General features: G+C 41.3%; 1 protein-coding gene across 2 annotated transcripts in view; it reads right to left on the reverse strand.

Moving 5' to 3' along the window:
* Positions 1-352: 352 nt before the first annotated feature.
* Positions 353-24559, reverse strand: part of cd151l (CD151 antigen, like) — a 67745-nt gene continuing 43538 nt past the window's right edge. The window contains exons 4-8 of one of the 2 annotated variants that reach the window (XM_079620035.1): positions 24069-24143; positions 23884-23988; positions 23638-23799; positions 7444-7530; positions 353-2533 (exon numbers count right to left, since the gene is read on the reverse strand). In XM_079620035.1, the coding sequence (XP_079476161.1) occupies positions 2474-2533; positions 7444-7530; positions 23638-23799; positions 23884-23988; positions 24069-24143 (489 nt within the window). In that variant the 3' untranslated portion in view covers positions 353-2473. The remainder of the gene's footprint in view (positions 2534-7443; positions 7531-23637; positions 23800-23883; positions 23989-24068; positions 24144-24559) is intronic. The other variant, XM_079620036.1, reaches the window with a different exon arrangement.

Here is a 24559-nt window from a genome sequence, read left to right on the forward strand (position 1 = left end):
AGGCCACAATCAACAACCTGATCAACTCTATGCGAAGGAGATGTGTTGCACTGTGTATATATATACTTTGTTCAGAGTGTATATATATGTATGTATGTATGTATGTATGTATGTATGTATGTATGTATGTATGTATATATATATATATATATATATATATATATATATACACACACACACACATATATATATATATATATATATATATATATATATAGTACACTTTTTTTTATCAAGGACTTTTGTTGTTTATACTTCCATGTGTTTTGAAACTTATATTTGCAACTGTGCCTCATGCCATTATTGGTGCATAAATAACACAGCAGCATTAAATGGAACAAAGAACAAAAGGTTCTGTGGCAGAGATTTAATATTTTGATTGAGGATCTGGGAGATCACACATACAAAGAAAAAAAAACCAAGTACATATAAGGTTTCATATATAAAATAAAGTCCAAACTTTAAGTTCTTAAAATCCCTTCAATCAATAAGAATAGATGAAGGATATCCACTTAGATAAAGGATTTAAATTAACTTTCTAGCTCAGTAGAATTTGAGATGGTCTACAGATCCCTCAGGTGTTTCCTTTCTGTTTAAAGGTGAAGTATGTAATTTTTTTATGTTAAAATACATTCTCCTAATCCAGTTTATGGTTCATTGACTACTATTAGTATGCCATTCATAGGTTTATCTCCCCTAAAAATAAACATTGAGCCTCAAAACATTCAATTAAAACATTGAGAGCGGTCTGCTCAGATCCATCTTTCCAGCTCAACCTATTGTGAGAGTGGAGTGTCTACAGTATCAGGCGGAGCAAGAGGGTGTTTAGCCAGTGTGGGACCATGACTCGCACGTGACATGGAAAAAGAAGTGCAAGCAAATATGTGCTACATTTAGACGTTCAAAGATTAAACAGGTCATAAACACGTCAAAGCAAACAGGGTGCTGAGATATAAAACGCAACAATGGACGCTTCAGTACCATACAGGATTATCATGCACCCGTTCAAAAACACAAATGCACCAGTTTATGTTTACTTTCATGTGCCAATGTAGACCGCCACAAACAATCGTGGTGCGTCATGTCAAAAAATGCGCCTATTGCAGCTATGTTGGATGGGTTTATTATAAGCGTGACTAGGGATGGGAACCGAGAACCGATTCTTCTTCAGAACCGGTGCCCAGTGAATCGATTCCTTGGAACCGTTAGCATGCCTGCGTATCGATTCCGCGTATCGGTTCCGCTCGTTGCAAATGTGTCATGACGTCACACACGCGCTGCGTTGTTTTGATTCAGAACGCGGCAAACATGGCAGAGGCAGAAGTTCGACGCAGAAGTATAATGAGGCCTTTAACGGGACGCCATGTTGCTTTCCGACCAGCCATCGCGTGCCGTCTCACACACATTCACTCGCACTCACTGCACACACACACACTCGCGCTCACTCACTCACACACACGCGCGCGCGCACATATACACTCACTCACTAGCGCTCACACGCTATCTCGCGCTCACGCACACACTCTCGCTCACTCATAAGCGCACATACACACTCTCGCGCTCACACACGCACTCTCTCGCGCTCACTCACTCACACACACACAAACGCACACATGCTCACTCACACACTATCTCGCGCTCACTCACACACACACACGCGCGCACACACTCTCGCTCACTCACTCTCGCTCACTCACTCTCGCTCACTCACTAGCGCACACACGTTTTGTTTCAGGTTGAATCCAAATGAGCACTGTTAATATTCCAAAAGGCACAAGCTCTTCCTTGACTGTTTTCAGTCTGTGTTTTTCGTTTTTATGGCACATAAATGGCAGTTTGTTTGTTTTTTGTCTGGACCAATGAATGCGAAGGCACTAAGGCACTCTTCTAATCTTCATAATCTTTCAAGGCACACACTAGCGTGCCATGGCATACTGGTTGAGAAACACTGCGGCTATAGGTCCCTGGACTTTCCTTTGAGAAGTAGCTTACCTACTTTTAGGTTTGTTCTGAGGTTGCTACACATAATTTGTGTACATGTGCTCTGTGCTGTGTCTTCTGATCAGATATTAAAGCGAGTTAATACAAACAAACAAATTTGTTCTTATTCCCTCACCCAATGAGAATCGATAAGAGAATCGATAAGGAATCGGATCGATAAGCAATATCGATAATGGAATCGGAATCGTTAAATCCTTATCAATTCCCATCCCTAAGCGTGACGCTTGCGTTCGCTCTAAACAGTCTACTCGGTTGCTTACTTTTACCTGCTGAGACATACCTTCATAAGCACACATAAGAGATGTATTTGTGATGTTTGAGTTGGGGGATGCACGTCACATGAAAGGTGCATTTCCATTAGGTGCCACTATAGTGTCACAGAAACTACATACTTCACCTTTAAAATTTGTGAAACAAAAATGACATGGAGGATGATGTTCATTGATTAATGCTGTAGTTGAGCTGTGTCTCTTCAGTATGGCTCTGCTTTGAGACTCCTGTACAGGCAGCAGGTGAAAAACATGCCGAAAATCTGAAAGAATGTATGAGAGGAAAAGCATGATATTAATACAATTCCATATAATATCATACTGTACATACTGTCGTGGCAAAAAAATATATATATTATACTCATTATATACCATGTCAAATCGATGATTTATGGCCCTTCATTTATGACCCCTGTCACTCCCTGTAGATTGATGGGTCATTAGGATCCTGTCCCCCTGATTGACATGGCAGGATGTGACCATGCATTTATGGAACTGTCCCAATACTCATACTTGCAATCTTTGCACTACACCACTTAGTCTACTTACATGTCGTATTTCCATGTATTTTGCCAGTGTTCAAGCGGGTGTGAAGACCACAAGTGTGTGTAGGGCTTTTGATTACCCGATGGGACACACTACATACATTTGTAAAAATGCAAGTACTGAATTATTTTTACTGAGCTTTATTTACACATTTTGACTTTCAATACTTTGCATTTTAAAATAAATCTCCAAATGCCTGTTTACAAGTTCCTTTGTAACAAAAGATAATTTATTTATTGCAGTGCTTCTAATAATTGATGAGGTGCTTAACATCTGCAGGGAATAGATGTTGTTTTACAAGTTTCAGGCATCAAGCAAACATGCAATACTCATAAAACATAATCTTAGTGCTATCCTTGTGGGTCATCAATAATCTGAGGTCTCACCCAGAACACAAAACTTAGGGTTGAGCTTCCAGACTTAGCCTTATACCAAACAAAGAAGAGCATATGGATGTCATTGTCAAACTGTAAGTATATTTTCCCATTGTCATATTTTTGACCCAAATAAATAGATTTAAAACAAAAATTTCCTCTATTGCAGAGGTCTTCAACCGTTCTCCAGGGGACACACTGGCTATATCCCAAACCTTAGGCAGCTTGACTTGTTGTCTCGCTGTGTCCTATCAGGCAATGACTGTGCAGGCAGCGTATGCGCAGAAGTTCAAGTTCAAGTTTAAGTTCCGTTTATTTATAGAGCACATTTACTACCGACTGACAACCAACCAAAGTGCTGTACAAAAATGTCAATAAAATACACAATAAAACAAACAATGATCACTTAGGATCAATGAGTACCAAATCCAGTTACGGTACATATTAAAAGCTGAATCAAACAGATGAGTTTTCAGAGCAGATTTAAACTCAGGGCCCGCTACTTCAAACGCTCTATTTCCCCTATTTTCAAGCGGGTTCTGGGAATCTGAACAGCTATTCAGCTGATGGACATGGTCATTCTCCATGGCTGCATTGTCATGGGAACATCCCAGGTGAAAATAATGAGGAAATTACGTTGTCTTTCGTAGCTCCCTTCATCAAATGCATTCCAAACGGCTACATAATGGCACACTAGTGCCCTGCTCACTCCAAAGTCCCACTTCAAGGGCTCTGCGTCTGCCCTTCGAAGGGAGTAGGGCATAGGGATGCTCACGAGCAATAAGCACGTCCCAGCCGAGTGCGTCACTTATTGGGGTCCCCTGAAACATTTCCACTGTGGTCTGTGTTATTTGCAGCGCATTTCTGTATTTGGTTGTGTTGTGAACTTTTGCAGCGCGTTTCTGTATTTGGTTGTGTTGTGAATATATGGAGCACACGTGTGTTGTGAAACCGATGAAGATGTTTTCTTAATTTACGGGTATTTTTTTTCTATTTGTGTCACGATTTAGTCTGGTCTTGGTCACGTTTCATGTTCATGTCATGTTTCCATGTCTGTCATGTGATTCCCTGTTAGTCATGTCATCCTGCCATGTGTTCCCTTGTCTGATGTGTCATGTTGTCATTGGTTCATTGTTCACAGGTGTCCCTTGTCAGTAGTCTTGTGTGTATTTAAGCCCTCATGTTTGTCATGTGTCTTAGACAAGTTTTGTTCCACTGTAACTGCTGTTTTTAAGTTTATGTTCCTGTCTTTCATGTTCTGAGTTTTCATGCAACGCCATGTTTTTGTTTCATGTTTGTTTTTGTTGGTAAATAAACTATACTTGGGTTCTCTACAACTTGCATCAAGTGAATACTTTACAGAAAACTTGATCTACAATGAACCCAGTAGTTGCACAAAAACATACATGAAACAAAAACATGGCATGGCATGAAAACTTAGAACATGAAAGACAGGAACATAAACTTACAAGCAGCAGTTACAGTGGAACAAGACTTGACAAAGACACATGGCAAACATGAGGGCTTAAATACAAATGCACCGGCAGTGCAGGAAGCAGGAGTCCCTTCACGTCATGCCTGCCGAGCCGGAGTCCCTTCACATCATGCCTGCCGAGCCCGAGTCCCTTCACATCATGCCTGCCGAGCCCGAGTCCCTTCACGTCATGCCTGCCAAACCAGAGACCGCTCACATCATGCCTGCCGAGCCGGAAACCGTTCACGTCATGCCTGCTCTCTCCGCCAACCGTAGTCATGTGTATGTTGCTGTATTTAGTAATGCTGAATGGATTTGTGAACTGTACTAGGCATATGCAGTCAGGGTCAAGACGTTTTTTGGCATCTCCATGTGGTCCATACTGTGAAAAGATTTGTTCTGTAATGTTTTTTCGTGTGTGCTTTGGTGTGCATACATTTATGTATTATATGGACTCTTCATATCATTTGGTTATTAGGTGTCATTTTGGAGTTTCCAAGTGTCCTTTTTTGGAAAGGCACCTACATTTACCTTGAAAAAAGCTTGCAGAAAATACTGAATTGTGAGAATCTTCCTTCAATCTGATAGTTTACGTTGCTGGATATAGCAAATGACAAAATTAATTTGTTAAACAAGATAAATTATGTATGCTTAATTTCACAATAAGTATGTGATTAATCGCAAAAAAATTGACAGCCCTATATCTTACATAATATAGATCGTAAAATTTACATCCTTGTTTTTTTCGACATTTAAAATGTAATGAAAAGTTGCATATTTCTGTCTATATATTTCAGATTTCAACCTGTTTTATTTGATTTCACACATTTAATTCTGGTAATCTAGTTTACGGAAAGCCCAACTAGTAAAAAGAGCACATATTTATGTAAAAATGATACATTAATGTAAGTAAGAACAAATGACTTACTCTTCAGAAATGATATCCTCCGCTGGATCAAGCAGTGTCAGATTGCTTTCTTTTTCTGAGGGAAATTTCCTCAAGGCTTATTGTTCTGCATGTTTGCATGGATCACAGTGAAATTTACTGTATGAATAGCCCACACTTCGTGGGTAGTGCTGGGTATCGATTCAAATTTCAAGAATCGATTCGATTCCGATTCTCAAGATCTTGAATCGATTATCATTATTCGATTCGATTCGATCTGATCCGATCTTATATTTTTAAAATCAAAAGTTTTAACTGTTCATGAACAATCAAGTGTTTGTATTAAATAACATTCACAAACATACATTAATGTTGTAAAAATGTATTGTTCACTCAATGTATTGATGTTAGATAAGGCATTAATGTTAATGAATGGTGTCTTAATGTAGTGTTACCAACTAAACAGGAGATAAAACGTGTTTTATTTGACTTAATTGACTGTCCTTTTATTTAATCCAAAACTGCGTTCATATTTAAAAGGCCTTTTAAACTAGATACAACAAACCGCACACGATACCACTTTAGGGGCCGTTCACATATCGCGTTTTATGCGCGTGCAAATTCAGTGAGAAGCACTTCAATGCATCTCAACAGGTCATGTGACAAAAACAAGCCTGTTACGGCCTTTCCGTAACAACATGGAAAGCTCGGCCGAACAGCTGATCATAGCTGTACAGGGCGGCTTTTTATTTCTCATCTCAATGAATATATCTAGTAGTAAAGCTAATGCAAGGGCTAGAAATCAATTAATTATTTGATGATACTTCCTCGTCATCATGGAGAGCGCAGTTTGCACAAGTTCGCACCGCTTTCTCCTCTCAACAAGCGCGTGCTTTCCCTTTGCGTCTGCCGTTGCTATGCAACCATGAACAGAGGCGCGCCTGGAAAACGAATTTGCACGCGCGTCCCCTTGGAATTATAAGGTTCTATCTGCATTCTGACTGGTTTTGAGATATTGAGTTTTAAAGTTTTTGCATTCCATTCGACTGTGTAGAAAGAACCTTTTTATTTTCTAAATAAAAAGTTCCAAAATTTACACAACTTAAAAAACAACATCACATAATGTAAATAAGTTGTCACAGAATAAGAATATGTGAATAACTCAATTTTGACAAAAATGTCAGATAGAACCTTATAATTCCAAGGGGACGCGCGCAAAAAATGCGCTAAGTGAACGATTCATTCCTCCTTTCTTGTCAACAAGTGGATTCAGAGAAACCGCATTAGCAGCGCCGCCGGTCGCCGTGTCTCAGTGTGTTTATGGGGAAAATGTAGGCCTGTTATTAAATCGATCCTCTGAGTTACGGATCGATCTTTAGAAATTAATATGAAAATCGATTTAGAATTGGTGAATCGATTTTTTCAACACAGCACTATTCGTGGGTGTGCCCAAATTAAGCAGTTTCCACTGTTATCAGGAATAAAGTGATTGCGCACTGTAAAATGTGCCTTTGCTGACTCCAGAGGGTTCATAAATTGTCTTTTGTTACATAGGAACTTCTGAACAGACATTTCGAAGTTTCATTTAAAGTGCATGTATTGAAATACGTGTGACGTATTGAAATACGTCGTGCAAGTGTGATTATTGGGACAGGCACAGAAATTCACATCCAACCAATAAATGTTTGACACATCCTGCCATGTCAATCAGGGGTGACAGGACTTTGACTCTCTGTCAATCATGGTAAAAGTGGTGATACAAAAAAAAGTTTGTATTACGCATTCGGTTTTAGTATTTAAAGTACATGATACAATTTTAAGGGTGGCTAAAGTGCAAGTGTTCAGCTACAGTATGTACATGTGTCCTCTACACTTTGCAGTGCTTCAGCTGACCTGCACACAGGCTATGCCCACTCCCACCGCACCAATGATCTGCAAGTGATTCAGAATGAAGTTCCCCAGCTTTGAGATGCAGCCACCCTGAAAAAAAAAGAAAAAGATAAAAAATAGTAAATTATATTTCGAGTACCGTATTTTCCGGACTATAAGTCGCTCCATAGTATAAAGGCTGATTTATACTTCTGCGTCGGGTGTACGCCGTAGTGTACGTTGTAGGCTACGCACGTTAGGCGACGCCGTCATGAGCATTTATACTTCTGCGTTTATGTCTGCGTTGCTCTGCAGTTACATCGCCGAAACGCTAGTTGGCGGGGGCGGGTTTTAATGTTCCACTGTGTATAGATTCCTCGTGGCTGTTTTGATTTGGCTACTACAAGCAATGGCGACTGAAAGAGAGTGGATCATGTTGGAGCTGGAGCTTATAGAGTTGGAAAAACAGTCAATTTTAGTGAAATTTCTGAATTTACAGAACTTCTGAATTTAAAAATGGCGGGCGGTGCAGAAGAACACGCCGGAAACACGGAGGAGGAAACGCAATGGTACCAAGCCGACCAATCACAGATCTTGAGGTCCGTGTCGTCGCGACGTGTAGTTACATTTTTGAGGAGGTGGGTGTCAGGGTACAGCGTATGGTACACGTCTATGCGTATGCTACGCCGTACCTACTGCGCGCACCCTGTAACAGTTTACCCTGTTACAAGGGTGAAATTGTTCATCATGGCCTCAAGAGGGCAATAAAGAGAGGAGATGTATTTAATGTTGAGGTAGCATAGAGGAAGAGAGATGAAAGCATGGTGATGGGGGTTTAACCCTCTGAGGTCGGCAAACGCGCGGGCGCGTTTTGCTCGTTTTTTTTTACATAGCAGCAAAATAGACCTAAAATACTTTGTCGGTTTTGGTCATACAGACTTAAGAAATATGAAAAAATAAGCTGTTAAATGTCTACTTTTTTATGTGTCCACTTACAATCGAAATAAAACATTGTGCTTTTGTAAAATAAAGAAAGTAAACAGGGAGTGCTTTATGCCTCTCCGTCTCCGTGAACTTTTTTTCTGAAGCACGTCTCTAAATTTAAACAAATCTCAGCGAATACTATTCACTCAGACATGAGCTATATATCTCTATAATCATTTAAGTGTGTAGTTTTAAATTATCTAATTCAAAACTAAAACAAATATTCTCTGTTTATGTAATCTATATAAAAAGAGCGAGAGATCAGCCGTGCTCATTATCGTTCTGGCACCTCATTACTCTGCTAATGTGACACGCCCATCGAGAGCGCGCTGCTATTCAAACGCAGATCTGAAGCAACACATGCAATGCAAACCAGTCAACGCCCACAACAGCTGGAAAACGCACTGTAGTGAGGAATAATAATATCGTGATAATCCTGGAAATTTTACCTCAAACGTGCTGGAGTAGCCTAACAACGGATCCAGCTGCAGATCATCAGTAAGTGCTTTGTTCTAATCGCGATATGAAATGGTATCTGTAATCCGCAAAAGACTGTTTAAATTTGAATCACGTTTCTGTGTTTGAATGAATGAACGGCACATATGCATGCGTTTGTTTACTAGCCTAGGCCTACAGCTCGCGCATGTCTGTGTGTGTGAATGAAATATCTATTGCCTACTGAGATGAGTAAAAATCGACTGAATACGTTGAAATAAAATGTCTTTGTATAAGCAACATATTAAACTGCAAATTAACATTTATGCCCTAATATAGGCTATATTATAAAAGACGATATGTTACAGACGAAATATGAAAGACAACATTTCGTTTTGGATAGATTATAAAGTTTGTACTGCCACATCAAAACCTAATTTACAAGGTGCAAACAAAATCTTAAAAGGTCAATATAAGCCTTCTCTTTAAATTATTTTTGTGTTTTATTAGTGACAAATTTGGGGAGAGGATAGCCTACATAATCCAAAACTTTCTGAAAATACGAATGAGAATTAACTGCACAATTACTAGAAATGTTTACCTTGGATATTATACAATTTGCAAGCATACACAGTTTGTGGAAAAATACACTTTTTTTCAAGATGTTTCCAACTCTGAACCAATTCTGTAGTAATATATATATATATATATATATATATATGTGTGTGTGTGTGTGTGTGTGTGTGTGTGTGTGTGTGTGTGTGTGTGTGTGTGTGTGTGTGTGTATGTATGTATGTATGTATATATGTGTGTGTGTTGTCTTTGCATTCTTTGTTGTGGCTCAGTGACACCTAAGGCTCATTAGTATCTTCAGGTCTTCTTTGTCTTCAGGTGTGAATTAGGACATTATTCATGACCTTGTTGGATCATTCACGCCCCCCTGCATATTGCCTTTCCAAACAAAAAGTGTCTTACAAAATTTAAATCAATCTATTGTTTAATGTGAACGATTAGCCCGGATGATTTTCAGATCATTTTGAAGTAAATACTCTAGCCGACAAGATCCATTAGTCAAAAGTATTGTGGGAATATGTGAAGTTGGTCGTTTGTGGTCTTATATCAGAACATTTAAGTTTGAGTTTTTTGAATAACCACGCATAAATAATATTCTCTCAAAAATGCAAACATGTACATACATGTTGCTCACATATTATGATAGTCATGTTCGTGCTGAATAGCGTGTAATTACACCTTTGCCATTAATATGTTTATAAGCAACTGAAAAAAATACAAATATCAGGTCATGTCAAAACATCTCAAGGACCCCAAAAACACCTTAGACCCCAGAGGGTTAATGATGTTTTGCATGGAAGCTCAAGGAGGACTCTATAATGGGGCTTTAGGAGAAAACAAGAGGTGTAATGATATCTACTTCTACCTGTGTTGGATTATGTTCCCTGTGTTGGATTACGCCGGTGTAATTATTTGAAGTTGGTGCACATCTTCACTGCTCGCTGGGACATTTCAAAGACTGGGACTTTCGACGATTCAGATAAGAAGATTTGCATTACAGACTGTATTTCTTTCCTCATATTGCAGTTACATCTTCCATACCTCATTTTGCTTGTTTTTGTTTATTTGTGTTGCAGTGTTTAGATAGTACTGATACATTATGTTGGGTTGGAGTTTGATTGGTTTATTTTCAGTAATGAGCTTGGATTAGCAAAGTTGTTTTGGGTTTCCTCCGTATGTTTATTGTTATTGTTATTGGCATCCTTTATTTTCAATATATACACTATGTTTTCACTCCCTTATTGAGACTCTTAGTTTTTGAACACAACTATTGATATAAATGAATTCCCCTTTTTTATGTAACTTATCGTCTATGAGACGAAAAGGCGGGATAGTTACATAGTGGTGGCCCGTACGGGGACAATTTGTAGGTTGTTGTTTGGTAAATATAAAAATACAAAGAGTTTCTACTGCCATGGCTGACCTCTGTTCTGGTACAGAAGGTGAGTTTGAGTTTAATCCAGATTTCACCGCCGGACCATTCGTTGCTAGAAGAGAGCCTGCGAGAGAACTTATTACTACATTTAGTGGCCTCTATATAGATTCTGATGGTGAGCCAGAGGCAGAGAGTGATAACTGTGAAGCAGAGGATGATGATATCAACCTACCTCTTCCACCACCACCACCAGAAACTGAGATAATTGACCAAGACTTGGTGGAAGATCTTAGGAGAAGAGCTGTTTCTTTGGAAGAGCAGTTGACAAGGTGTATGCAGAAGGTGAGTGAGGGTGTTACCAGGGACCAATTAGAATGTGGATGCAGCGCAGTAGAGGATAAACTGTCCTATCGTGTTGAAAGAGCTTGTGAGAGGGTTAAGAAGGAGTTGGAGTTAGACATACAAGGCCTGGGGAAGACAATGGTTGATTGCCTTGCTAGACGTGATATCCAGATGGACAGGAAGATCAACGCTTGCATACCCTCAACATCTACTCCAGTAAATCTAAACCAAGGTTCACTTTCTGATCCTGCAGTCTCTCATATCTCCAATAAAACTTACAATGTGCAAAGAAGTCATTATCCATTCTCATCTACATCCATCTCACACCGTCCTCCTGTTGATATTGAGTTTCCACGGTTTGGTGAAGATGCGGCTGATGATCCCATGTCTTATGTTGAGAAATGTGAAGAATATTTAGCTCTACGACCTCTTTGTGAGGTAGAGTTGTTTGCTACTCTCTCTTCTGTGTTAAAAGGAACTGCAAAGGCCTGGTGGGCAGCTGAGAGGAGAAACGTGAGTTCCTGGAATCAGTTCAAAGAAGTTTTCCTGAAGTCGTTCTTAACTGAGGACTATGAGGCGGAAGCTGCAAGAGTGCTGAGAGAAAGGAAACAAGGAGTACAAGAGAGTATCCGGGACTTTGCTTTCCAGTATCGTGCTTTATGTCTCAGGTATAGGAGGGACATGCCTGAAAAAGAAGTCATCCAAGCTATCCTAAGGAACTGCAACCCAAGGCTAGCTAGTTTGCTTCGAGGAACAGTGAAGAGTGTGGGTGAGCTGGTAAGGATTGGAACCCAGATTGAAAGGGACTTTGAGGAATCAAAAAAATACTGGAGCAGCATAAATTCAGAATCCCAAAGGAAGACAGCATGTACAAAATCCATCAACCCGGTCGTCCATGGCAAGTACTAATACCATACAGTCGGAACCATTTATTACCCAGCCTAGTAAACAAGAGGTGAGGATGCTTACCCTGCCTATTCTTCTACGGGGCCGATATTTCCATGCCATGCTAGACACGGGAAGTACATTCTCTTTGATCCAAGAGTCCTGTTGGAGGCAGTTGGAGTATAAGCAGAAGTGGAAATCTAGTGGACGACAGACATTTTTACTAGCCAATGGACAAGTTCAGACTGCATTAGGACGTTCAGACTGGGAAGGTGAGGTGTTAGGACAAAAGTTCATAGTCACCTTATATGTGATGAAGGATTCTGATTTGACATTTCCTCTCATTTTGGGAATGGATTTTTTTATGTTTTCTGGGATCATTCTGGATTTCTCTAGATCTCAGTATATCCTGCCCAGTGCTTCAGATGAAAAAGATCAAGTCTATCCATTTGTTACCAAAGAATCATGCTGCCCACCTCACCTAAACTTTTACCTTGCTGTACCTCTTCCTCCAGACATCATAGAGACCAACCATTTAATCCATCAACTTGTGCAAGCAGCTGACACCACTGATAAGTATAAGGTTTCGTTGCAAGGGATCAAGAGAGAATGGCCAACAGTGTGCACCACTGCTATTGGGCACACTAAGATTGTGAGGCATTCCATCATCACCCACAATGAAGTTCCCATCAGGAAAAGGCCGTATCGGGTTTCAAGAGAAAGACAACATTATAAATCATGACGTTCAAGAGATGTTGGCTAAAGGTATTATTCGTCCATCGGTCTCTCCTTGGGCCTCTCCGGTAGTGCTGGTACCAAAGAAAGATGGAAGTAAAAGATTCTGTATTGACTACAGGGGTCTAAATGCAAAGACTTACCTGGACTGCTATCCAATGCCTCAAATCCTAGAGATCCTAGAATCACTGCATGGAGCCACAGTGTTCAGTACCTTGGATCTGAAAAGTGGATACTGGCAGCTGGATATGGAGTCAGTCAGTATTCCCAAGACCTCATTCGTTACATCCTCAGGCCTTTACGAATTTCTCCGTCTTCCTTTTGGTCTAAAAAATTCTGCTGCCTCTTTCCTAAGGTTGATGGAGTTGGTGTTGAAGGACTTAAAAGGGGAGTGTTGTTTCGTATATATAGACGACATCGTTGTTTATTCTAAGGGTGAAGAAGAACATCTAGAACACCTCACACAAGTTTTCAGCTGTCTTCAGAAAGCAGGTTTAACGCTTAACCTCAAGAAATGCAACCTGGTTCAGAGATCCCTTATATTTTTGGGACATGTGGTGTCAGCTGAAGGTGTGAAGACGGATCCAGAAAAGGTGAGAGCTGTAAGGGAGTTCCCAACCTCTCAGTCACTCAAAGAGGTACAGAGATTTCTTGGCCTAGCTGGATGGTATCAGCGATTTATTCCTGGTTTTGCTGAGAGAGCCGCACCTTTGCATGCCTTGAAACGAAAAGGCGCTACGTGGGTTTGGTCTGAAGAGTGCCAGAAATCTTTTGACGACATAAAGCAATCACTTACCAGAGCTCCAGTGTTGAGCCCTCCAGCATTCTACAAACCATTCAGAGTTCAGACCGATGCTAGCCAAGTGGGTCTGGGAGCCGTGTTGACCCAGGAGTATGAAGGCGAGGAACATGTCGTAGCATATGCGTCCAGATTACTACATGGTGCTGAAATAGCATATTCAGTGTCTGAAAAGGAGTGTCTTGCCGTAATCTGGGCTGTGGAAAAGTGGAGACCTTACCTTGAAGGGCAACGCTTTGAGGTTATCACCGACCATCCAGCTTTATCTTGGGTCTTTAACCATCCAAAACCTTCCTCCAGACTAACACGATGGACCATTCGGCTCCAGAGTTTTGACTTTGAGGTGAAGTATCGGAAGGGGCAATGTAATATCGTACCTGATACCTTGTCCAGAAGTGAAGATGTCTCCACCACTGAGGATGACCTAACTTCTCCAGCAATGCTTGTTGTATGCAGAGCCCCAAAAGTGTTGGATAATCATGCAAGTCTTCAGATCGATTGGAATGGGTTAGTTGAAGCACAACAGAAAGACCATGAAGTCAAAGAAATGATGGTCAAAGTTACACCTCAAATTGACCGTGACCTTTCAAAAATACATTACACCATTGAAAATGGATATTTATTCCGTAGTGTGCCAAGCCAGCAGCAGGGACAGAAGTTTCAGTTAGTCATTCCGACATGTTTCCGGGAGGAAATTTTGAAGTTTGCTCATGATAGTCCTTTGAGTGGACGTCTCGGAAGGTTGAAAACTCTCCTACGGCTGCTGGAAGTGGTGTACTGGCCAAGTATACGGAAAGATGTCTGGAAATACTGTAGAGACTGCCAAGTATGCCAACAATACAAACCCTCAATCACTAAATTGTCTGGACAGTTACAGTCAACCCCAGTGGTGGAGCCTGGGTACATGCTGGGTGTAGATTTTATGGGTCCATTTCCCAGAAGTACTAAACAACATGAATACCTCCTTGTGGTGGTAGACTACTGCTCCAAATGGGTGGAAATGTTCCCAATGCGGACAGCTAAAGCACCACAAGTGGCAAAAATCTTGGTTGAGGAGATATTTACTCGCTGGGGTACCCCTGCTTACCTTGTGTCCGATCGAGGCGCTCAATTTACATCTCGTCTCCTCACCTTAGTCTGTCAACAATGGGGAGTAGTTCAAAAGCTGACCACCGCCTACCACCCACAGACCAATCTGACAGAGCTGATCAACCATACTTTGAAAACAATGATGGCATCTTATGTGAAAGATCACCATCGACACTGGGACAGATGGTTGCCAGAATTCAGATTTGCCATAAACTCCGCTTGGCAAGAAAGTACGGGATTTACTCCAGCAGAGATTGCTCTTGGGCGTCTTCTCAAGGGTCCTCTTGAAAGAGCTATACCAACACCACCTCACCCTGACAGCCCTACCTATGAGCTATTGGAGAAACAACAAAAGCTGGTGGAAATCATGAGAGAGAATGTTGTAAAAGCTCAGCATAAACAGAAGCGGAACTACGATCGAAGGAGGAAGGTGGAGGATTTTCAAGAAGGAGATCTGGTCTGGGTTAGGGCTCACCCTTTGTCCAGGGCAGAGGAAGGTCATATGGTAAAATTGGCAGCAAGATGGAAGGGTCCAGCAAAAGTTTGTAAACGGTTGGGTCCTGTAAATTATTCAGTTTCATTTCTGGATGCCCCTCTGGTTCTTGACAAATTTCATGTACAAAATTTGAAACCCTTTTATGGTGTGGTAAACTCTTCCAGTGAAGGGGGAAGTATGTAACAGTTTACCCTGTTACAAGGGTGAAATTGTTCACCATGGCCTCAAGAGGGCAATAAAGAGAGGAGATGTATTTAATGTTGAGGTAGCATAGAGGAAGAGAGATGAAAGCATGGTGATGGGGGTTTAATGATGTTTTGCATGGAAGCTCAAGGAGGACTCTATAATGGGGCTTTAGGAGAAAACAAGAGGTGTAATGATATCTACTTCTACCTGTGTTGGATTATGTTACCTGTGTTGGATTACGCCGGTGGAATTATTTGAAGTTGGTGCACATCTTCACTGCTCGCTGGGACATTTCAAAGACTGGGACTTTCGACGATTCAGATAAGAAGATTTGCATTACAGACTGTATTTCTTTCCTCATATTGCAGTTACATCTTCCATACCTCATTTTGCTTGTTTTGGTTTATTTGTGTTGCAGTGTTTAGATAGTACTGTTACATTATGTTGGGTTGGAGTTTGATTGGTTTATTTGTTTGTTTTCAGTAATGAGCTTGGATTAGCAAAGTTGTTTTGGGTTTCCTCCGTATGTTTATTGTTATTGGCATTCTTTATTTTCAATATATACACTATGTTTTCACTCCCTTATTGAGACTCTTAGTTTTTTAACACAACTATTGATATAAATGAATTCCCCTTTTTTATGTAACTTATCGTCTATGAGACGAAAAGGCGGGATAGTTACAACCCGACGTAGAAGTATAAATTGGCCTTAAGTCGCATCAGTCAAAAAATGCGTCATGAAGAGGAAAAAAACGGCCGCCTAAGCAACACACGCCTGCCGCCTTAACTACGTCGTCAAAAAAATGTATATGAGCGATATCCGCCGTGTTACTCTGTCCTGTTTAGAGATTAGATTCTCTGCCCGAGCCAGATATTTCCCGCTATACTTGGACCGGGTCCTTGATCTAGAGACGTGCGGCGCGGGACTAGATTTGATGGCCGAGTGCGAGAGCGGGCGGTAATGCACTCACTCTGTGTGTGCGGGCTGCGGGAGAATAAAACGATTAAATAGAAATATATATTAATAAAACATATAAAAACTAATAATGTTAATGTTTTCTCTTGGTTCATCTCAGTCAGTATGAATTAATTTCTATATATAAGTCGCACTTGACTATAAGTCGCAGGACCAGCAAAACTATGAAAAAAAGTGTGACTTATAGTCCGGAAAATACGATAGTAAGACTAGTATTTTAAAGGGGTCATGACATGTTTTTTTATTTATTTTATCATCATGTTCCCTTAGGTGCAAATATAGTATTACTATATTTTTTTTTACAAAACAACTTTTAAAATGTAGTGATTTATGACCTTTTCCCACCCTGTTTCTCATCCTCTGATTCAAACAGTCTGTTTTGGGGGTGTTTCCCCTTTAAGAGTTCAGTGTTAACGGCCACTGTTATGATTGGCTAACGTCAGTGCCTATGCATCAATTATTAACGCCCCCAGCCAGAACATTTGCGGATTCGGCGTATTTAAAAAGTAGTTTAAAGTTTTAAACACATTACTTACAGTTTGCGTCGTCGTTGTTGAGCCCAGAATAGTCGGCACAGACTTATCTTTGAGCAACAGTTTTCTGGCAAAGCCAGCATCATTTTGGGATTTGTTCTCAAAACAGTCATCCTTCAAATGTATAGAACAAACGCTTAAACTAACACTGCCGTGACTGAGACGTCCGCAAAAAAATAAAGTGCATCCATTTTTCCCTGACGTCTGGATCTTTCGCAGCGTATTCAAAGATGTTGTTTGTCCACAGCCAGGAACAGCACATCTGCGTGGCATCGTCATTTCCCTGAACACAGACCCACTCGGCTCGCTGTCCGTCGACTGAACACTTGTGAGGCGCGCAGCGCCCGGGCGCGACAATGATACGAAATGAGCGTAGTTGTCTTGCGCTTAAAGCGTAGTTGTCATGTGCTGGAGGCGGTCATATGCAAACGCTGGTACGTCACTTCGTACCGTGACGTCACTTTTTACCATGGATCCAGAACGAGCTGTATTTAGAGCTTGATTAAATAAATGATTCGTTTATAATGGGGAGGACGTCTTAAGCTATGAAACTTGCGGGACGTTTTAATGGTACAAAGACCTCTTATATACCAAAAGATCAAGGCAAATTTAGTTTCTCATGTCATGACCTCTTTAATACAATAATCAGCACCTTTTTTTATAGATCAAATAGCTGAGAAAATATGAACATTTGAAGGTTGTGTCTTAATAAAGTTAACAATTTTAACATCAGAAATTAGCACTACGTTCAAATCTGGGAACAGTTATTTTTATGTGAGTGCAATAAATCCCTTCTTTGTTTAAATTTAGCTCAAAGAGAATTAATTATATTCATAGGGAATTTTGACAATCACCGTTTTACAGCTAGATCAGATTAATCGTCTAGCGCTTAATTGAACGGGCCATAACTATCAACTCTGCAGCGAATATTATTGAGGGCGCGGGCGCCCGTGCACGTCACGTACCGCCAGAATGGGCGTGGCTTATGTCTATATAAGCTGAGTCCAGATAGGGTGTTCTTTGATTTTCACTTCACATCGCTGTTCTCTGGAAAAGCCTGCGCCGGCGAAGAGCCTTTTCAGCGGGACGAGCCATCTGCCTTGCAGACAGAAGCCGGCCATCTTATATTTGCCGGCCAAGTATATTCGCCACCACCACCAGCTTCACAGCGCCGTCAGCCCAGGTAGTTTTAGCAGCGCTCGCGCTCTATAAGCCGCCACAGGCCGCCTCCCCCCTCACGACCACACAAATTCTTGCGCAAATTCGCCCGAGAGACTGGTTTATCTCAGTAGATCTGAAATATGCCTACATTCAGATTCAAATAACGCCCCGTCACAGGTCTTTCAGTACACCGTAGCTTTGGCACCTCGTACATTCACGAAGTGCATGGACGCGGCGCTCGCTCCCCTGAGACAACGGGGGATGCGAATATTGAACTATTCGGACGACTGGCTAATTCTAGAGCAGTCAGAGGCAGAGCTGATAGCCCACAAAGCTTTATTACTCAGCCACTTACAGGATTTGGGTCTCCAAATCAACTAGACCAAGAGCTCGCTGTCTCCCAGCCAGGAATTCTCCCCTTCGGAAAGGACCACAATGTCTTAGTCCGCACAGACAACATGGCAGTGGTATCTTACATAAACCGCCAGGGCGGTCTCAGATCACGTAGCCTCCACACACTGGCGGAACGTCTCCTTGTGTGGTCTCAGCACAATCTGCGCTCGCTAAGAGCAGCGCACGTGCCAGGCCAACAGAATGTGGGTCCGGACATGCTGTCCAGAGACAATGTTTCCCCAGCGAAATGGTCCCTGCACTCTCAGGTATTCCAGTTACTATGGGACACCTTTGGCAGAGCGGAAATCGATCTCTTCAGAGAACGCGCACTGCCCAACATTTTTCACGAAAGAAAGGGCCCATATATGGCCCAGCCGTCTGCTCTATGCGTTTCCCCCAATCGCACTGTTACCACAAGTGATCAAGCGAATCAGGGAGAGCGAATGCTCTGTGCTCCTCGTAGGTTCCCGGAGCCGATGCAGCTAGTGAGCACGACCCCATGGCCGATTCTGGCGAGGAGGGATCTCCTCTCCCAGGCCGGGGGTGCGATTTGGCACCCGCGCCCCAACTTATGGGCTCTGCACGTATGGACCATCAACGGGTACCCGCTGATCTCCCAGTGGGAGTGCTAGACACAATCACACAGGCTAGAGCGCCCTCTACTAGACGGCTCTACGCCTCCAAGTAGGGGTGTGCGATATTAAGATTTTTGATCGTGGACGATTAAAATGTCTCCACGATCTGCTTTTGAAGAAATATCGTAGGATCGTGCATTTTATCAGTTTGCATTTCTGGCGCCTCCGTCTCAACATACTGTACAGCGCGACGTATATCCACATGAAATGCAGAGGAACGGGACTCTGTAGTTCATAAAAAATAATTATTTGCATGTGCTTTAAAGCCCTGCCGGTTAAACAGGTCATTCGCTACTGATGTGCTGTTCTAACGGGCGCTTTTCTGAGTGCAAACACCCGACGCGCGCATGCACTAAAAGCCTGTCTAACAGCGTCTGGTTACTGGGCTAAGTTATCTTTCGAGTCTTATTGCGCTAATACTGTCAAATACACACAAGGTTTACATAAACAAAGTTGGTTATGTCTAAAGTTAAAGAACAATAGAAAAAATTAAGAAAAAATCTGCTTGTCAAATGCGTGTAGACTCGTTGCGCGCAGATCTTAAAGAGACAGTAGACCTAATAGTAAACATGCAGCCGCTTGTCCTTAAAGGGACAGTTACCCAAAAATAAAAATTCTGTCATTATTTACTCACTCTCTAATGTTGTTCCAAACCTGTATTAATTTCTTTCTTGTGCTGAACACAAAAGAAGATATTTTGAGGAGTGTGGCTAACCGGGCGGTTGCTGGTCCCCATTGACTACCATAGTAGGAAAAACTATTATGGAAGTCTCTGGGGTGCATCAACTGTTTGGTTACCCACATTCCTCCAAATAACTTTTATTTTCAACAGAAGAGGGAGACTTATTCGGGTTTAAAACGGCTTGAGAGAATTTACATTTTTGGGAGAACCATCCCTGTTAATAAAACAACAAAATACAAAGAGCATCTCACTCACTCTTGACTGAGAACTTTAATAGTAGCTTTAATAAGAAGCAATGTAAAATTTATACAGTGAAGTCTATGTTGTGTTTTATTTTCATATTTGTTCATTGAATTACTTTCTTCAATGCTGTTAAATACACCTGTAGCTGAAAAAAATAAAGCACTGTTTATTTAATTTGTATATTAAGTTGTGTATGTGTATCTTTGTTCTTAATTTTTAACAACAAAGAAAATGACAGATTTTTTATCTTCGCCACTTTGGCCTAAATGTCTGCCATTCTTTTTTATTTTATATTTTGTTACCTAAGGCTTTGTTTTTAAAATAGGGACATTAGTTTGGCTGTGATGCTCAGTCACTTGCAAAATAGTAAAACCAACATGAAAAGGAATCGTGATAAAATCGTGATATGATATTTTTGCCATATCGCCCACCCCTACCTCCAAGGCTGTAGCGTTGTGGAGATTCTCTCCTTCCTACAGGAGCTGTTCGATAAGGGCAGGTCCCCCTCCACGCTCAAAGTGTATGTTGCGGCCATAGCAGCGTTTACAGCTGTCATAGCAATGCTGTCATGGTTGTCATAGCAACCTATGCATGGCCAGCCACTGGGAAGGAACGATCTCATCATTCGATTCCTGAGAGGAGCTAGGAAATTAAATCCGACCCGGCCCCCTCTGGTTCCGACCTGGGACCTCTCCACGGTCCTGGACGCTGTGAAGGGCGGCCCCTTCGAACCACTTCAGTCTGTGGATTTGCGGTATCTTTCATTTAAGACTGCTCCCCTTGTGGCTCTCGCCTCAGTCAAGCGAGTGGGTGACCTGCATGCGCTCTCTGTGAGCGCCACGTGCATTGAGTTTGGGCCTAACGACTCTAAAGTCATTCTCAAACCGAGACACGGCTATGTCCCCAAAGTGCTCTCCACTCCGTTCAGAGCGCAAGTCATTTCCCTGTCAGCCCTCCCAGGATCTGATAGTGAGGACGACATAAATCTTCCCTACCCAGTCAGGGCGCTAAGAAAATACGTTGAAAGGTCTGCAGTTTTCAGGCAGTCAGAACAGCTCTTCGTTTCGTTCGGTGGCCGCACCAAAGGGCTTGCCACCTAGAAACAGAGCCTTTCCAGATGGATAGTCGACGCTATCGCTCTGGCTTATAAGTCTAAAGGCCTTCAGTTTATTTATTTATAGGCAGGACAAGTAGTTTGTATAGGCTTGGTCTGTAGAGAATTACAAACATGCGCACATATATTCAAACACAATAACTATAGAATTAATTCTTGATGCGCACGTGAGCGCCATCAGTGTTTATCACAGGTTCACGTTTAAAGTCTGTGTAGAGAGGACGGTGTCGTCTTAGCAGCCCCTAATTTAATAACAAATTATCCTTTCGACGGAAGTGAATCAATCAAAACTAACTTTAGCTGGAAAGTAACATTATTCAAGAACCGCTATAAAGCCAAAACAATCTGTTACCTTAAATTATACGTTTATCTCTGTAAAGCAGCTTTGAAACAATCTACATTGTTAAAAGCGCTATATAAATGAAAATGACTTGACTTCAGTGCCCTTTGGGCATTAGAGCCCATTCCACCAGATGCATGGCCTCTTCATGGGCCTGGTCCAGTGGGGTTTCACTCCAGGATATTTGTATGGCGGCAGGCTGGGCCTCTCCGTCTACATTTATAAGGTTTTACAACCTGGAAGTTCCTGCCCTACAAGCTAAGCTGTTTTCAGTCTAGTACGATAACATGACTGGAAAACGGTGTAAATCGTTTTATTACGCAGCTCAGTACTAGGCACATATTCTACATATATATGGCTATGTTATACTCTTAGGCCCTCCCCTCGTTGGCCTAAGATATTACCCACTATCATGTGTACCCCGGGCACATGCCCTTGGAGCCATGTGTGGACGACCCTAGCACGCACAGCGTTTTACATTGGGTTCCTGTAGCGTAAGACTACTTGCGCAACATGAGAGTGCTCTCGTAAGAGAACACTCTCGGTTACTCACGTAACCTCTGTTCTCTCCAGATGAGGGAACGAGTGTTGCGTAACCCTGCCGTGCTTATGCTACATTCTGGTTTCGCTTCAGTATGAAAAACCAAAGAACACCCTATCTGGACTCAGCTTATATAGACATAAGCCACGCCCATTCTGGTGGGATGTGACGTGCACGGGCGCCCGCGCCCTCATTGGTGCTTACATCACGTACAGTCCCCCGATAGGTTGCAGCAGCTGCCGCAGTGCGACCAGTCTTGCCTAGGTCTGCTCTGTGCAGCAATGCGTTTTAAATTCATGCAAAATTAAGGATAATTTTTGGCTTCAGTATTCTCGAGAAAAGGGATTTTCCCGTAGCGCAACACTCGTTCCCTCATCTAGAGAGAACAGAGGTTACGCGAGTAACCAAGAGTGTTTGTTCCATGGCAAATCGTTTTGGCTGAGGGCAAAGTGAAGTTTCATAACTTTATATATTTAGGCTATTTAACTTTGTAGCCTATTAGAGAGCTTACTTATGTTTGACTGAATTGTTTGCTTTATTTCTCATTGTAGCTTCTTATACCTTTTAGGCTACTTATACTTTTATACTGGATATTATTGATAATTAAAACTGACATTTAACAAAAAGAGACAGGGTTGTGTAATTTTATTTAATATACCGGTACTTTAAAATATATTTTAAAATTATTTTTTATATTTATTTCAACATTCTCTTCACTATATGTACAATAAAATAAAATGACACAACCCTGTCTCTGTTTGTTAAATGTCAATAAAAATCAATAATGTTTAATATTTTTTAAAATGAAAACAAAAAGAAGCAGGGTTGGGTTGTGTTTTATATTTCATGTTGTTATAAATATATGCAGTGAATATAATCAATGTTCAATGCCTGAACCACATTTGTGTGGCCATTAGGCTAATATGTTTTCAAGATTTTTTTAAAATGAAAAGAGGTAGAGTGGTGTTTTATAACATATTTAGTTTTATTGTTGACGAAAAGAGGCAGAGTTGTAGCATATTTCGTTTTATTCGGTTGCCTAAAATATACATAAAGAGATAAACCGAGTAGCCAAAACGTGCTGAGTGACGCGATCAAGAACACCACTGTTCCATTTGCAGAATAACTGGACTTGCGTCCTTGGTGGTTCGGACTTGCCAAGTTCGACTCAGGAGAACGAACTCCAAAGGACACAAGTCCAGTTATTCTGCAAATGGAACAGCGTCACTTGATCGCGTCACTCAGCGCACTCTGGCTACTCCGTTTATCTCTTTATGTATATTTTAGGCAACAATAAAACGAAATATGCTACAACTCTGCCTCTTTTCCAAAGTCCGAAGTTTGCGTACTTGGTATTGAGAAACGGCTAAAATCTTGCTAACACATTCTTCTAACCCTCAGCTGCATTCTCTAATCTCACTGGTTTCTCAGCTCTTCCTTGGCTCCTCAAATCATCTAAGTTAGTCTAATAAAACTATTTAGGAAATATTTGATATTTTTCCTAGATTGATATACGAGTGGTCGCTACACACTGTATGAATAACACAGAGAGTCTCTGAGTGGAATCTTTATTGGGGAAGTTAATTCTGCAATTGTATAATTAAACGTGTGAAATAGCCTATATTATCCAACAGAACCATAACCATAAGAAAACATTTCAGCTCTTGTTCAGTGCAAGAATGTCCTTTGCAGTGCACTAACCTCAACTTTATAGATGTTTGAGGGGTGGTCTCTTTCACCACAGAGCTGTATGACTGGGCTCTTACAGCAACTGTCAGGGACCGCCCGTCGCTGAGCATCACCAGAGCGGATCCAAACACTATCCGCCCAATCTGAGGAGTTGTTACTGCCACAGCACTTGAACTGACAAGAGGGAGAAGCAATCATTAGCCCAAAACTACTCAAGTAAATAACAAATGCATTTTAGCAAACAGATAGTTGTCCCACCTCCTGCTGTAGTTTGTCCACAGCCTTTGTCACATGGTCCTGCTCAGGCTGATGGTATTTCTGAACCATAGTCTCTCTCAGGTTCTCCTTCAATTCCTCATTCAGCTACAACATTCACAAAGTGTAACATTGAAAGACACAAATGCATAGCAAACAATGAATGAAATAACGAACAAGTAACTGACCTGCTGGTAATAAATGTAAGCCAAAACTCCAGCAAGGATTTCCAACAGGAAAACACACAGCAATAGGACAAAATACTGACAAAAGAAAAAGAGAGACAAGGGGTATTAGAGATTTGGTTTCAAGTACAACATTCTTGTGAGATCGCAATTTATGTAATGACATCCAGAATGTAAGACTGGAAAAACTGGTTGGAGAGATAGACTGGTCTATGAGAAAAAGGACCTTGCTGGAAATTAACATCTGACCTCCCCCATGCAGTCTCACTCCCTCTCAGAAACACCTAAAAACACACACAAGAATATGTGGTTTAATGTGAATGATTATCATTGAGTGTTATGTTTAGTGTCATTTGGAATGTCTCAGAGTGAGTGGTACAGATGTCTAATTTCCAGATAGGTAAATCAAAAGGAAATAAGGTTTTTAGAAGTTTAGATAAACTGGTTTAGAAATGAAGAAAGCCAAATGGTCTTCTCCATCCCCACTAGATAGA

This window comes from Phoxinus phoxinus (genome assembly GCF_949152265.1).
Source record: "Phoxinus phoxinus genome assembly, chromosome: 8".
Taxonomy (NCBI): Eukaryota; Metazoa; Chordata; class Actinopteri; order Cypriniformes; family Leuciscidae; genus Phoxinus; species Phoxinus phoxinus.